At 36.6% G+C, this 17596-nt stretch overlaps 1 protein-coding gene across 1 annotated transcript in view; it reads right to left on the bottom strand.

The window, feature by feature from the left end:
- LOC106874287 (EF-hand calcium-binding domain-containing protein 6) overlaps positions 1 to 17596 on the bottom strand; it is a 149924-nt gene that overhangs the window by 93964 nt on the left and 38364 nt on the right. The window contains exons 7-13 of the mRNA XM_089339577.1: positions 16764 to 16876; positions 15287 to 15378; positions 12745 to 12893; positions 10580 to 10693; positions 6468 to 6591; positions 5030 to 5200; positions 2933 to 2986 (exon numbers count right to left, since the gene is read on the bottom strand). Of these exons, the coding sequence (XP_089195703.1) occupies positions 2933 to 2986; positions 5030 to 5200; positions 6468 to 6591; positions 10580 to 10693; positions 12745 to 12893; positions 15287 to 15378; positions 16764 to 16876 (817 nt within the window). The remainder of the gene's footprint in view (positions 1 to 2932; positions 2987 to 5029; positions 5201 to 6467; positions 6592 to 10579; positions 10694 to 12744; positions 12894 to 15286; positions 15379 to 16763; positions 16877 to 17596) is intronic.

Here is a 17596-nt window from a genome sequence, read left to right as displayed (position 1 = left end):
ATATACACATACAAATATATATATAAATATATATCTATATATATACACACAAACTTATATATATATACACACATATCTTATATATATCTGTGTGTACGCATGTATATTATATGTGTACATATATATAAGTATGTATTATGTATGTGTATACATACACACAGTCATAATGTAAACATATATCATCCTCAGAGAATTACGATTTTTATTTCAGTATGGTGCACCAGCATGACCGCAGCCACTTGGCTGAAACACATAAATAAAAAATAAAAATAAAAAATAATAATGTTTATACTTTTGCTTCATTCTTCCCCTCCCCCATCCAGGCCCATCCCTGCTGAGTGATAGGATTATCCAACATGCCACTATGTCATCGATTCTTAGTCACCACTGAAACATTTATCATTGTATTGTGATGATGACAATGATAATAATGGTTTCAAATTTTGGCACAAAGCCTGCAATTTCAAGGGAGGGGACTAGTCAATAACATCGACCACAGTTCCCCACTGGTACTTAATTTATCGACTCGAAAAGGATGAAAGGCAAAGTTGACCTCAGCAGAATTTGAACTCAGAATGTAAAGATGGACAAAATACCGCTCAGTATTTTGCTTGGCATGCTAATGATTCTGCCAGTTCACTACCTTAATGATGATGATGGTGATGATGATGATGATGATAATAATAACAATAATAAAAATAATGATAATAATAATAATAATAATAATAATAATCTTTACTACTATAGGCACAAGGCCTGAAATTTTTGGGGAGGGGGCAAATCATTTACATTGACCCCAGTGCTCAAGTAGTACTTATTTTATTGACGCCAAAAGGACGAAAGGCAAAATCAACTTTGGTGGAATGCGAACTCAGAACATAAAGCAGACAAAATACTGCTAAGCATTTTGCCCGGTGTGCTAATGATTCTGCCAGCTTGCTACCTTAATAATAATAATGGTCTCAAATTTTGCCACAAGAGCAGCCATTTTGAGGGAGGGGATGAGTCAATTACATTGACCCCAGTCTTCAACTGGTACATAATTTATCAACTAGTCAATTACATCAACCCCAGCGGTCAACTACTACTTACTTTATTGACCCCAAAAGATGAAAGGCAAAGTCGATCTCAGCAGTAGTTGAACTCAGAACATAGAGATGAACAAAATACTGCTAAACATTTTGACCAGTGTGCTAATGATTATTAATAATAATAATAACAACAACAATATGATTGCAGAAAGGAAGGTTGAAAAAGGAGACAGAAAGTTTGTTAATAGCAGCACAAGATCAAACATTAAGGACTAATTGGATAAAAGCCAAGATAGACTAAAATCAAATAGATTCTCAATGTAGGTTATGCAGGTCAAAAGAGGAAAGAGTTACTCATATAGTAAGTGAATGTAGCATGCTGGCACAGAAAGAATACAAGAAAAGACATGGCAACCTACAGAGAGTAATCCATTGAGAGTTATGTAAAAAGCTAGAATTTGACCATACTGATAAATGGTATGAAGATGAACCTAGTAAAGTAATAAAGTACTAGAAAGTAAGAAATATAAGATGTTGTGGGACTTTAACATTCAGACTGACAGAGTAATAGAAGCCAGAAGGCCTGATTTAGTAGTAGTAGACAAAGAGAACAGAAAGTGCCAGGTAATTGACTTTACAGACCCAAATGATGAAAAAATCAATATGAGAGGTATAAAAAAAATAGCAAAGTACCAGGACCTAGTCATTGAATTACGGAGACTATGGAAAGTGTGGGTAAAATGTATCCCAATTATTATAGGTGCATTAAGAACTATCTGTAAAAATTTGAACAGATGGATAGAGGAAATAGGCATAAAACCCAGTTTAGTACAGCTCCAGAAAACTGTTATTAGGGACAACTGAGACACTTAGGAGGATTCTTGGCATCTAAGGTTACTTGTTGTAGCCCGGGTTTTCGGAATTTTTCTTTTCCAACAGTCTAATCTTTTGTATATATGAATAATAATAACGATGATGAGGATGATGATGATGATGATAAAAAGGAGGAGGGGGGAGGGGGAGAGGAGAAGAAATAGCAGTCTGACCACTTTCAAATCCCAATCCCACCATCTTAAAAAACAAAGCAAAAAAGAAACAAAACAAAGGACATACAGCTATGTCATCTTAGTTATGTGCAAAGAAAACAAAAAGAAAAGGTTGATCACTGCTGGAATGCCTGATCAGGTCTGATCCAGGGCCAAACAACAAATAACTAATGAATAAACCAAAATCACATCACTATTATCTTTCAATGTCCATCTTCCATGCAAGCATGTTTACATGTTTTGACAGGATCTAATGTGACTGAGGAATGAATAATGCCTGGATCTCTCCTTTGGCATAGTTTCTATGGTTAGATGTCCTCCTGGGTCCTGTTTTATAGCACCAGTACAAGTGAGATCATCATGCAGATTGCAAGATTAAGATCCCCTTTGATGGAGATAACAGAAGAGATAAAAGTGGCTTTATGCTTGGAAATGAGAGATTAAAGGGGCCAGAACAAAACATACTTCTTGCTGTAGAGGAGTTACATGGTTACCCTGTTATACAAGAGGGTAGGATTAACCAGGGTGACGCTGGAAAAGAGATAAAAATAGTGGTGAAGTGTCAAGGTGAACCCCCAAAGTACAAGAAGTCAAATATAAGTAAGTGGGGACAAAAAACAGAGAGTGGTGGCAGGTAGAGTTTGCAAGAATATATGAGGAAAGAGGGGGTATAATTAGAGATGGGGAATTGGTGAGGGGGTGAATAAAAAAAAGGACACATTGGTTAATGTAGTCATGGGTATACAAAAAGGTAGGATGGTCATGGCTGGAATATCTTTTGACTGTTTGTAGTTTGTTCAGGGCAGACCTGGGTGAAACAACACCATCACCAATGGCAACAATTGATTTACTTACCACAGTTTTTTTTCTTTTCTCCTTGGGGCTTTGAGCTAAAGCAGTATCAGATTCCTGTGAAAGGGGAAAAAAATCAACAAGGGGTCAATAAAATTTTAGAAAATGAAGAAAACTTCTATAATAATAAAAGCAAAATTCTGTCTGTCCGTCTGGGACTCCTGCATCTCAGTCTACATTTGCTCTACATGGACATATTATACCTTTTTGGAATCAGAATGATACCGGGATTGAAAATTTTCCCTTCATTTGGTTCTTGAACATCCAGCATCAGGATCTGATTTAAAAGCATTTGAGTTGCTATTTCTAATAGGTAAAGCTTGGCTGATTCATGCCATCTTGGTTGGTGCTTGCCAGAAGATGTCAAAGATCAAGGGGGAGATAAATGACATTTGCTTCATTAATTTTATGTTGAAATAAGAACTTTGGGAGAAATTGGCCAACAGTTGGGATTCAACTTGGGGAACAATAGAATGATTGCATTACAAAACTGATTCTCATCAGTCCTTAACCTCAGATCAAACACCACCGGAGTATATAGTCACTATTGATGTATTATAGTTATGCTATTTAACTGCCTTTAGTTTTGGGCTACAGGCCAAATTAACCCTCCACAGGAACTAGCTTAAAAATCTGCACAGAGTGTGGCTTTTAAGCAAGTTGAAAATAAAATGAAGTTCAGTTAAATAAGTAATAATCGCTAATTTCTATTCTTTTCTTATTTCTACTCTTTTATCTCTTTTCTTTTACTTGTTTTAGTCATTTAACTGCGGCCATGCTGGTGCACCACCTTGAAGTGTTTTAGTCAAAGAAATCGACCTCAGGACTTTTTTAAGCCTAGTACTTATTCTATTGGTCTCTTTTGCCAAACCACTAAGTTATGGGGATGTGAAGAAACCAACGCTAGTTGTCAAGCAGTGGAGACAAATGCAGACACAAAGACATACACACACACACACATATATATATATATACATATATATATATATATATATATATATATATATATATATATATATATATGTATGTATGTATGGAAAAAAGATAAAGTAGAAAATGCTAAAATACTTTTATAAAGAACATTACAGAACCGGTTTCGATCCTTGAGATCTTTACAACAGTAAATATGAATAATAGATTTTTGAAAAATTATTGAAAAATTAAATTTTGGTAAATTTAAAAGAAAAGTCTTTTTACAGACATATTTGTATAGTATTCAAGTAACAGCGGCATTTTTCTTACTTCTGCCTGTCTATGTCTCACTTGTTAACTCTTGTGGGTTCGAAGAAGGACTGCTATGTATATATACATATATATATATATCTCGAAACGTTAAAGACTTTTTCACTTCCCAAGTGTTATACTAATACATCTGACTGTTTCCTACACCACCTGTCTTCGTCTTTTGTTTTTTTGTGAATTCTTTGTGAATTCTCCCTGTTTTAGCTGCAGAATGGATAAAAATTCCTTTGGAAACAATTCAAACTTTGTACGAGTCCATACCTCATAGAATTCAAGCTGTAATTACTGCCAAAGGTGGTTCTACCCCATATTAAGATAAATTTGCTTGAAATTTTAAGGTGTTTCCATTATTTTGTCCAAATCCTGTATGTATGTGTCTGTCCCCCTGCCATTGGTTGACAACTGATGCTGGTGTGTTTATGTACCTGTAACTTAGCAGTTCAGCAAAAGAGACTGATAAAATAAGTACTAGGCTTACAAAGAATAAGTCCTGGGGTCAATTTCTTTGACCAAAACCCTTTAAGGCAGTGCTCCAGCATGGCTGCAGTCAACTGACTGAAACAAGTAAAAGGATAAAAGAATATACACACCAACACACATAGATACATGCATCCTTCCACTTTTGTTGTGTTACATTAGGTCCAACCACATTGGACATGTTACATTGTGTTAATTAGAGGATTTGAACAACACTGAGCCATTATTGATCCATCATTGATTCATTATTATGTCTTCCAAAGCTAATAATGCCTGGGGCTTTCTGCTCCTTACAGGAATACTATAGCCATTAAGAGTTTACAAATGCCATTAAAAATATATATATATATATATATATATATATATAAGACCTAAGCTTACCGTCAGTTCGTTTTCTTTAAAAGCTGCCAGAAATTTCTCCAAAGTAATAAAATTTGTGTGTTCTTTATCCATCTTCAATACAATCTGATTGAGCTCATAGTCATTTATGTTCTTTATAAGGCCAATCATCACAAACCGTATGTCCATTCTCGTTAACCATCCTCGTTGGTGCTGAAAACACAACAATATGAAAGGAGACAATTTATTACAAAGATTATGTGCTGGTGGCATGTAAAAAGCACCATTCAAGTGTGGTCGATGCCAGTGCCGCTTGACTGGCTCCCATACCGATGGCATGTAAAAAGCACCATTCGAGTGTGGTCGATGCCAGTGCCGCTTCACTGGCTCCCATACCGATGTCACGTGAAAAGCATCCACAAGGGCATCAGCTGTAGAAACCTTGCCAGATCAGATTGGAACCTGGAGTAGCAATTTCAAAAGAAGTGTGCAAGTTTTCCCAACAAAGGGATTCTAGAATCTTCTGGGTCAACAGTTATTTAAAAGCAAACTCATTCAACTTAGAGCTATTACATCCCAATGTTTCAGGTAGTTCACAGTATGAGTTGGTAACCCTTTTTTAGACCCATAAATCGACAGCGAAGGTCTATGATCTATTTGCAATAATAAACTTCTGTTATGCAGAAACCTGTGAAATTTTTTAACTGCAAAACTAATTGCTAGGGCCTCCTTTTCAATTTGACTATATCTCTTCTCTGCTGCCATTAGCAAGCTCGAAACATGAACCACTGGTTTTTTGTATTTCTGTCTTCATATTTATGAAATGGAATTGTACCTAATCTATGCACAGAAGCATCAGACACTACAATGACGTCCATTTCAGGATCATAATGTGTTAATGACAAGTCTGAGATTAGAATTTTTTTTTATTTCTTCAGAAGTGTTCTGGCATTTTGTGGACCAATTCCACTTTACTCCTTTTTTTAATAAGTTGTTCAATGGAGCTCTTAACTTGTGCATATTAGGAATGTAGTTGATTTTGCCTCTCATCCTTTCGGGGTCAACAAAATAAGTATCAATTGAGCACTGGGGTTGGCAATAAAATAAGTACATCAAAAAAATATCAGGCCCCAATCTGTGTTATGGTTGTGGAGGCCTACATTACAAAAAGGATTGTCCATTTAAAAACAAAAAGTGCTCTAGTTGTCAGAAGCTGGAACACAGGAGTTTTTATTGTAGAGCAAGACAACAAAGCCCAAATACAAAAAATTCTAAGGTGTTTTCAGTGGAGAGTGATTGCGATGGAAAAACAAGAAAATTTGTGCATGTAAAAATAAATGTGAGTACCAAATTACAGTTAGACACAGGTAGTGACATCTCGATTATAAATGCAGATACTTGGAAAAAATTTTATATGATATGGTTTCAAATTTTGGCACAAGGCCAGCAATTTCATGAGATGGGATAAGTTAATACCTACCGTATCAAGTTCTGAAAAGGCGTTTTCTAAAGAGCCATGTTTATATAACATGTTTTGCTTCAAATGATAGAACATAGATTTTATATCAATATCCGAAGATGAACACTTCAATGGAATAATAGCTCTGCAATTGTAGAAAGAGTTTATGGAAGTAAGCCAAAAATCTAAAGACTAATACAGAATAAGAGTAAAAACAAAAACTTACAACTTTTTATGATAAATTCAGATGGAAGTTTGTTCTCAGTCACCAATACTGTGCTCTAATTCTAGCCAAGATCAACTAATTATAAAATAAGATTCCATGAGTGAGACCTACAGGTGTGAGCAGTAGGAGCACTGTACCACTGATGGCTTTTCATTGAAATGGAGCACTGAGCCAGTTGTTATGATGGAAGGGTAGCAAAAGTGTATCAAAGTAAAGTTTAGGAAGCAAAAAACTTGGAGAATAGAGATTGGTATCTGAAGGGCATCAGGAAAGAAGAGAAATGTCTAATATTTCAAGTAGGTACCTTAATAGATCAGTTTATTTCATTCAGGATCAACTATTGAATAGAATTTTTTTTTTAAATTGAAACTGCATTGAATAAATAGAGACAAGGCTGTTTTGTCAAGAGGATTTGTTTCCCAACCACATGGTCCCAAGTTCAATCCTACATCATAGCACATTAGGTAAGATGCCATACAATAAGATTCACTCTGTCTGAAACTCTTCTACCATAAATTCAAGTTGACCAATATCTTGTGAATGGAATTTAGTAGATGAAAACTGTACAGATGAGCTTGGAAACTCCCCAGTGGTGGCATTGCCAAGTTAAGAATTTTTGTAAGTTATCCATATTTCCAGGGCCAAAAGTTTTGTGGAACAGACCAGCCAGTTGATTCTTGCCAGCAGCCAGAATTTTCCTGAGAATGTTGTCGCTCTACTTTACAAGTAGTCTCCTATAGATTACTAACATGGAAGTTCTATTGGCAGCACAGCCTGACTAGCAGAACGCTGTGAACATCTGACAACATTAAAATGTCAGGCCCCCAAGTTTTGGCCTTTGTTTGATCCAGAAGAGCAGCTCCATCCCAAAATATTTGCAGATGCTGCAGTCTCAGAGCATGTCTGCACATCATCGATCATGATACACCTAGCCCTTCTCACAGACTGTACTGACAGCAGATATAAAACCTGAGCCAGTAGAATGTGACCCTTCTTGTAGAAGGGTCACATACTACTGGCAGACACTAATTGGATTGGATGAAAAACTAAGGTAAAACACAATGGTCAGGCAGTGATATATAATGGAGACAAATTATGTATTCATCAACCTGACCTTTCAGGGATTAGTCTCCTCTCAGCCCAAGTCATATCCACCTGAAGGTTAGAACCAAATCAGATCCCAAGCAAGATAGCTTGTCAGTACAGCACCCCAAGATGCTGGGGTGATATGCACTTGCTTCTCCAGGTACCAAGCTGCAAGTCTACCAACTTGCTCAGGTTAACCATTACTCCTGTCACTGTTATATATTTCTTTAGAATGGTGCCAGCCATCTCACCTTTCATAGTGTCTAATGCTATTATGGTGACAGCATTCACAAATACTGACATAGCCTTCATGCATTCCGGTTTGGATGGAATGTCTCTCAACAAATCCAGTTTCAACTGTAGAGGCTTCAGAATTAGTATATCCAGAGTCATCTAGCAGACTGATTAAGTTTAGGATGAATTCCATAGTTTGGCTGTCCATTTGACAGTATGCCAACATTACATCTTTGTGTATTTTGCCATTGGTGGTGGTAGTAGGGGCAATAAAAGAAGTACATCAACCCCAGTGCTTAATTAGTACTTATCTTATTGCTTCTTTCCTCCACCAAAAGATGAAAGGTAAAGTTGACCATGATAGGATATGAACTCAGGATTCTGTCATCATCCAATCATGCTTAAAGCATGGATCTTATTTTTTATCTTTCGTTAACTGAACATTCCATTTACAAATGCCACACCAATAGATGTTGCAGTAGTTGTCCTGGTCATTGACTTTGTGAGTTCTTCCACCTAACATCTTTGCGTGTTTGGCCATTGGCAGATAGCAGTTCTTCCACCACACAAAAAAAAAAATAATAATAAATAAACCATCATGCTGCTTCCCATGGCTTCACCATGACTCTGGTTTAAGGAAATTTAAATCATTTACGTTTACTCCTCTAGAGTGAGTATTTTAGTTTGGTTTGTGGCCCTCAACTTGTCTAATATAGGTGACCCAACCAGGAGATGAACTCCTGCCAGCATAGTTCTTGGGAACATTGACGCACACATATAAACATATAAAGAACAATATAAAAAAACATAAAATTTAAGAATACAAATAAAGGAGGCAGTGCCAGGGAACTGAGACCTTTGGTGATACACCATGCTTGAGAAACCCAGTCAAGCCAAGTGAGATTGTAATTATGGCCGATGCCTGTGTTACATAATTAGTACCCATGCTGGTGGCATGTAAAAAGCACCCACTACACTCTTGGAGTGGTTGGTATTAGGAAGGGAATCCAGTTGTAGAAACCATGCCAAATCAGATTGGAATCTGGTGCGGCTCCCAGCTTACCAGTCCTCAGCCAAACCATCCAACTCATGCCAGCATGGAAAATAGATGTTAAAGGATGATGATGATATAAACAATATATAAATAGGTACACATTGTTGGAGGGTTGTGGAGTATTCATGAGAGGTTTTATCTTTTGTCCCTGCAGGGTGTCCAACAATCACCCTCCTCAGCAAGCAAGCTCAGTGGAGTTGCCGTTTTAATCATGACCTGATCGTGCAACAGGTTGTAATGGGTGACATGTTACCAGTAGCACGCAAGAGTGACCTGACATGACTCAGGATGTAAAGAGCTGGAAAAATACCACTAAGCATTTTGTCCAACATGCTAATGATTCTGCCATCTTGCGGCCTTAATAATAATAATAACAATGGTGGTGGTGGTGAGCAGTAAAGTCTATAATAATAACAATGGTGGCAGCAGCGATGATGATGATGATGATGATGATGATGATGGTGATGATGGTGATGATGGTGATGGTGGTGGTGGTGGTGGTGGTGGTGGTGGTGGTGGTGGTGATGATGATGATGATGATGATGATGATGATGATGATGATGATGATGGTGGTGGTGGTGAAATAAGAATATTGACCCAGAACTACCAAGCCAATGTGATGAAAAATGGAGTACATCCTAAATGCTGATTCTGCAATGAAGTGATTGAAACAGTGGACCACCTAATCCCTAGATGTAGTCTTAGCACCAGTAGAGTATAAATCAAGACATGACAGAGTTGGCCAATATCAACACTGGTTAATATATTGGTGTTATAAAATCAAAACTGCTGACAAGGGGTATAATCACCACCCTGAGACTAACTGAGGGAGAAAATGTAACAATTTGTTGTGACTTTCCAGTACATGCAGACCAAACCATCAAAGCTAATAAACCAGATATTGTTGGGAAAGACCAAAACAATAAAGTCTGTTTATTGATCAACATGTGTATTGCTTGTGATCATAATATCTTGGCAAAAGATTTTGACAAACTCAGAAAATATAAAGATTTGCTCATTGAAAGCAAAAAAATGTGGCATCTCAAGACGGTTACAATACCAGTGATTGTAGGAGCACTAGGAATGATTGAAAAAGGAACTGGAAATTATTTGAGAATGATCCCTGGCTTACCATCCGTGCAAGAAGTGCAAAAGTTTGTTTTAACTGGCACGTCACATGTATTGAGAAAAGCATTGTCTTGTGAGAACGATTACTACCCATTTATTTTAATGTGTTTTTGTTTTGTTCACATAACTTCATTTCATTTTGAAAATGAACAATTTGGTGTGTTTAGTTTAATGGCCTACCATTGTATACAAGTGAGTTTCTTTGCTCGAGGAGTTGGGAAGACACTCAGAAAGAAATAGAAACAAAATTGAAGGAAGAAAAACTTATAACAATAATTATAATAATAATAGTTTCTTTAGTTTGCAGCAAAGGCAAAAAGTAATGGAAATAATAATGGTGTTCAATATTTTAAGAAACTATTTGCAACAATTGCAAGCGATTTCAGACAAAATGTTAACAGTTACCTTGGGTTATTTATTATTTCCTTAAAATTTGGTGGACATGGCTTCTGTGTTTCTGCCATGAATTCATTTAAGAAGATTTGCCAAGCAAGTTTGTCTCTGGTATTTATGCCAAGTCTGAAACAATAAAGGTTGCAAGAAAGCTTTATTCCTTGTGAACACATTTCCAATGAATGCAAGAGAATAAAAAAAAACAAAAAACATCACAACTTGTTTCCCACCCCCTCATCTAGAGATAGTTTTGAAACGAAAAATATATATATTCTCATAGATGCAGATGCATTATTCATCACAATAGACTTTACTGCTCACAGCAGTCAATTATGCACAAGGAATATCTTATGCTATGAAGACATAATCATAACAACAACAATAAAAGTAACATGAATAGGAACAACAACAACAGAAAGAACAACAAACCTGACATCAACAACTTCTACTTCTATCACCACCACCACCACCACTATCACTACCACTACTGCCACAATCATCATCATCACCACTGCCACTGTTACAACATCAACACAAAATTTACATCAGACAGGCATGGTAAAGAATAATTAATGCATAGTGCTGCTACCATATATGTTTCCCATCTTTGAGGCAGTAATTTGTTTTTGTTACATTATTTCCTTGTGATGCCATTTCTTTTATTATTTTCTATATTTTCTTGCTCACAAATATTATTTCAAGATTCTGGATAAAAAAAGTAAGTTTGGGTGATAATATATCCAAAGTCTTTCACTCAACAAAAGAACTCAACATGTAACTTTGTAAAATAGCTGTGAGCCAGAAATAGCTGCTGTGTGTCTCTCTCTCTCTCTCTTTCTAGCCAAGGCATATAACACTTTATTCATCTGTGAATGATAATCACATTATATATATTCGGCTCTTTACGTCTTGACAGACGGTCTAAGCAGTAAAGAATGTCTTAATTAGATTCTTGTAGTCTTTTTTCCTGCAGATTCTCTCATAGCTGACCCTTCCTATCTGCAAGCAAGGAAGGTGCTTCAGGGCTGCAGTGTGTAGTCTTCCTGTCTTTGGTGTTTTGCTTCAAAGGACAGGTTGTTTTCTTCTTTGGGCTGTTTGACTCCTTTGCTCACTGAGGTTTTCCATGCTCTTCTGTCTTCAGTTGACTTTTCCCAAGTCTTTGCACCAATGTGGCACTTGGTCAGGTTGCTCAAAACTGTCTTTAAATCTTGGCTTTGGTCATCCTCTGGATCTGCTACCCTGAGCCAACTTGCCATATAACAGCTGTTTGCAAATTCTGTTGTCATCCATCTGCTTCACATGTCCAAGCCATCTCAGTCTCCTTTTGCACAGAATAACCATCATGATCAGAAATGCTGCCTGTTTCATACTACATAAAACACTGCAATATAAGACTCTACAGCAGTGTTCCTTAACCTCTGTTGGGTTTACAATGAGTTGGACATTATGTTAGCAGCGAGAGAAAACAAGTTTGATGATAAACCAGTGTGCATCACTTGTTATACATGCATTTTTCCATGTTTGCATGGGTTTGATGAAGCATTGTTTTGCAGCCCAATGACCTTCCTGTCACCAAGCCTTTCCTGTTTTTCAAGTGAAGATCCTTGTTCCACATAGCTTCAAAGGCACAAAACGAGTGGATAATTTGTTAAAAGGAAAACTGACAACAACATTGCCTGATGCACGTGATAGCAGGTGTAAGCAAACATACAGGAACATGCACACACACACACATACAGTGTGTGTGTGTGTGTGATGATGATGATCTGCTTTCAGTTTCCATCTACCAAATATGTTACAAGGATAGGGTTGGCCTGGGCTATAGAAGATTCTTGCTCAAAATGCCACATGGAAGGAGTGAATTCAAAATCATAATGTCAGAAAGCAAGCCTCTTAAGCACACAGCTATGCATACACCTACATGATCTGCCTACTTTTTCATTTCCTCTCTTTTTTCTTTTTTTACCAAACACAAAGGGAGTCCTTGTGTATAATGTCATTCCGTGAAAGGGATCACTGAGCTAAAGAACACTGAGAATCACTAGTTGGAGACTAAGCGTTCAGTGGAGCACCACACTATCTCCTCCACCCTCCAAATGAATTAACTAGGTGTGTCAGAATGCAACAGCAGAAAAAGTGGATGAAATAAGAATATATAAGACGTGACTAAAACAAACCTTTCCATTAACATATCAAAAAGTTGGTTACTCATTGGGAAACAACAATTTTCAATAATCTCCTTGAATTTGCACATGCTAATGTAGCCTTTCAAGTATGGGTCGTGAGTCACGAAAAACTTTCGCATTTTATCAGGATTTTTGCAGATCTGTCGGAAAAGAAAACGACACAAAATTTAATAATTAAATGAAGTTTAAAGTTTAAATATGAATCAGTAGAAGGCCTTATTGTGCAAGGAGCAAACAACAACAACAATAACAACAACAACAGCAGCAGCAATAGCAACAACAATCCTTTCTACTAAAGGCACAAGGTCTGAAATGTTTTGGCAGGAGGGGATTATTCTTTTAAATAGATCCAAGTGTTTCACTGGTACTTAATTTATCAACCCCCGAAAGGATGAAAGGCAGTTGGAGGGGATTAACCAATTACATCGACTCTAATGTTTCACTGGTACTTAATTTATCGACCCCCAAAAGGAATAATAATAATAATAATAATAATAATAATAATAATAATAATAATAATAGCATTAGAAGCTGTGCAAAGGCAATAATAATGATTATAATAATAATAATAATAATAATAATAATAATAATTTCTACTATAGGTATAAGGCCTGAAATTTATGGTAGATTACATTAACCACAGTATTCAAATGACACTTATTTTAACAACCCCAAAAGGATGAAAGGCAAAGTCAACCTCAGCAGCAGTTAAACTCAGGACACAAACCCGGAAGAAATGCTGCTAATGAACCCTGCCATTAGCAAGTTCTCCTTACTCATGAGTTTCTTGCCAAAAACAACATAGTATCACTTGCGCACCCACCCTATTCACAAGATTCAGCACCTGTAAATTTCCATCTCCTAAGATGAAAATGCAGCTCAAAGGTCACCATTTTAACACCATTGTCGAGATCAAGAGCAAATCACAGAAGATCCTCAACTTGCTTATAGAAAACAACTTCCAGGCTGGATTCCAAAAGTGACAGGAGTGCTGGGACCGGTGTATTGCTATGCAAGGTAACTATTTCAAAGGAGATGACATTAAAACTTAGATAAGGCGCAGGAGTGGCTGTGTGGTAAGTAGCTTGCTTACCAACCACATGGTTCCGGGTTCAGTCCCACTGCATGACACCTTGGGCAAGTGTCTTCTACTATAGCCTCAGGCCGATCAAAGCCTTGTGAGTGGATTTGGTAGGCGGAAACTGAAAGAAGCCCGTCATATATATATATATATATATATATATATATGTATGTGTGTTTGTGTGTCTGTGTTTGTCCCCCTACCATCACTTGACAACCGATGCTGGTGTGCTTACGTCCCCGCAACTTAGAGGTTCAGCAAAAAAGAGACTGATAGAATAAGTACTAGGCTTACAAAGAATAAGTTCTGGGGTCGATTTTCTCGACTAAAGGTCGTGCTCCAGCATGGCCGCAGTCAAATGACTGAAACAAGTAAAAGAGTAAAATAACTTATTTTTTATCAAATATGACTAGTCCAGGAACTTTTTGATACCACCTCATAGCTGTTGAAATACTATAGGATAGGTGTTCCAGTTCACTCAGCTGGCAAAAAAATGAGCAGTACCTGTAATTCAAAGGGGCCAGCCTTGTCAAATTCTGTGTTGTGCTGAATCACCCTGAGAACTTCATTTAGGATATGCCACTTGCACATTAATTTCATGAGCAGGCTAATCCATTATTAGATCAGTTGGGATCCATTGTAATCAATGGAGTGCCATTTCAATTGAGATGACCTCTGATCATCATCAGGTAACTAATTCCTGAATGTGAACAAGGTCACGGGTTAAATTTGAGCTCGGAACCTTTATATTTAAACCAAAGGTGAAAATGTTATTTACTTGGCCCCGGTGCATGTAGAGTGACTTAGTGGATAACGACTATATCACCCTTTGTTTAGAAATAAAGGTGTTCCTAATACAAATACAGCCTAGGACCATATAGAGATCTAGGTAAAAATATTTGATGATGACTATGGGCCAAACTAGTCAAAACATAGTATAGATATAAAGATTATAAATATACGCATTAAAAATGAGGTTAATAATTCATAAAATTATACTCTTAAAAATGTTGTTGGATTGTCAGCAGAACACACACACACCAAAACCTCCAATATTATTATTGTTATCCTCCTCTTCCTCCTCCTCCTCCTTTGCATTCACTTACCACTGACAGCAACACCAGGATACATTTACGGATACAAGCAAACACATGTCATAAAGTCTTTTAGTAATGTCACATGAGTATGTGCTGTGTCTGTCCATTGGTATGTTGGCCTTCCTCTGTCTAATCCTCAAGTTCAAACATCCAACAGTTGTTGCTCAGAATGTTATTTGCAAAACAATCTGATGTGTTGCTACATATTTATTACTGAACAAAATTAATTGAACAAAATTTTAGCACCATTTAGTCATGTAAGCTTTTGAAATGCTTTGACAACTGAGGCCATTTCCTGCCACACACACACACATATAAACACAAAAAGAAGCATATTGTTTAAATAAAACATTACTATCTTCCGTAAATATTTCTCTAAATAGTCCAACTTCTCGGTATGCTGACTGGAAGGTGCATGACCTTGTTTGAATGAAGTCCAAATTGAAGCTTAAAAGAAAAAAGAAAAACAAAAAATTGATACATTGAAAATTCCATTCTTATACATTGGTTGTTGTAGGTGTTGTTTGTTTTGTTGAAGCAACAAAATGGGTGATATGGTGTGATATTTCACTACCAGCTTGTAGATTTTGAGATTAATTCTACTGTAGAAATTTTGTTGTGTGTATATAAATGTATAATAGTATTGTGTACTGTATAACTTTATAAACATGAGGTCTTAGGGTTCAGTCCCACGACAGCATCTTGGATTTTTGGATGAATGTCATGTGCAACACTTAGCCTTTTAAATGAAACTAGATAGACAGAAATAAAAGAGAAGCCCATCAGATGGATCATAGTTGCATCTCCTAGGCTTGAGCATGTGAAACACAGAATGATATTGATTCCAGCTGAATAAATACTAATATCTATGGATTACTCAGCCTCTTGCACTACAATTCATTGAAGAAAGAACTACAATACTCATTGTTGAAACCAACACAAAATCATGGTGTGTGTGTGTGTGTGCGTGTGTGTGTGTACATGCAAGAATCACCAAGTGGTTGAGAAGTTGACTTCTCATCCACACGTTTTGGGTTCAGTCCCTCTGTATAGCACCTTGGCAAGTGTCTTTTGGCTCTGGGTCAACCAATGTCTTGTAAGTGAATTTGCTATAGAAAAACTGTGTGATTGGTGTGTGTGTGTGTGTGTGTGTGTGTGTGTGTGTGTGTGTGTGTGTGTGTGTGAATGTGTGTGTTTGCACACATGTATGCACATACACATATCAGGCTACAGTCTACTCTACACCACTGACCCCTTTGACAGCTTATCACCTCTTTAACACCCATACCACTGTCAACCATGTACCATTCACTCATGCCTTTATCTCTCTTGTTCTTTCTCTCTGCACTCCCTCTCTCCTCTTGGCAATGTATCTCTTCTCAGCCAGGCATAATCTGCACTTCCTGCTACTATTCAAGTATGGTTTGCATTTCTCTAGGATCTTCCACATTATGCTGTACTCTGTGGTACTTTCTTTCAAAGCCCAGACATGTTTGGCTAGAGTTGTGGCATTAAATCTCTCTGGGATGTTGAATGAGGACTTGTGGTTATAAGATACAAACATATATACATATACAGATATATGCATATACAGATATGTAGATACACACACATATATCACATGGCTTTTTTCAAACAGTGGGCCAGTCCATCAGGCAGTCTACCAGCCAATACTAATATAACGTAATTACTATAAAAATTAAATCCTCTACAGTTACATCACTTGCTAAGTCAAACCATTTTCTGTAGCAGCTAAACCTTTTTTTAACTTTTTTTTTGTAATAGGTAGAGATTACTGAAGATGTGAAAATTGAGAACAAACATAGAATTACCATCTGAGGGGTTTGAGGAGGAATTTGAAGCGTCCAGGTCGATCCCAAGATGTTTCAGAAAACTGTTATAATCCAAATCACCACCATAATATGAAGTTTCACTCTGACACAATCTGGAAATCAAATAATTTATCTTTTATCTTCTACTTATTTCAGTTGTGAGACTGTAGCCATACAGGGGCACTCCTGGGAGAGTTTTTTAGTCAAATGAATCAACCCCAGTACTTTATATTTTTTGTTTGCCAAACTGTTATGTCATGGTGATGTAAATACACCAATACCAGTTGTCAAGCAGTGGTGGGTGACAAACACAGACACACAGATGTATGTGTGTGTGTGTATATATATATATATATATATATATATATATATATATATATATTTTAAAATTTCTGAAGAGGCCTAGAGAATCATCCATGTACCTCTATTTCATCTTTTAATTACTTCAGCCTACTGGAGTTATATAGATAGAATGAGGCATGTCACCCCTAGACTGAAACAGCTGTAAGTCATTATCCCATTTTCTGTCACTGGATGTCCTTTTTTAATTACCGATATGACATAATATGTCGCATGTGTTTGTATATTGTTATTATTGTCCTTTTAGTAAACAAATAAACAGGTAAATTGACACAATACAATGCCTGCAAGTTGATGAATACCACCTACTCCCCTCCATTTTCTTATTGCTATATATATACATATATATATATACATATATATATATATATATATATATATATATATATATATATATATATATAATATGTAATTTAGATTCAGATAAATTAGGTACTTAAATTGAGGCATCTTGTTAGGACGCACTTATTTTG

Source organism: Octopus bimaculoides, chromosome 22 (genome assembly GCF_046866305.1).
Source record: "Octopus bimaculoides isolate indiv1 chromosome 22, ASM4686630v1, whole genome shotgun sequence".
NCBI lineage: Eukaryota > Metazoa > Mollusca > Cephalopoda > Octopoda > Octopodidae > Octopus > Octopus bimaculoides.
The sequence above is the reverse complement of the archived record's forward strand: the minus strand, read 5'-3'. Positions and strand labels throughout refer to the sequence as shown.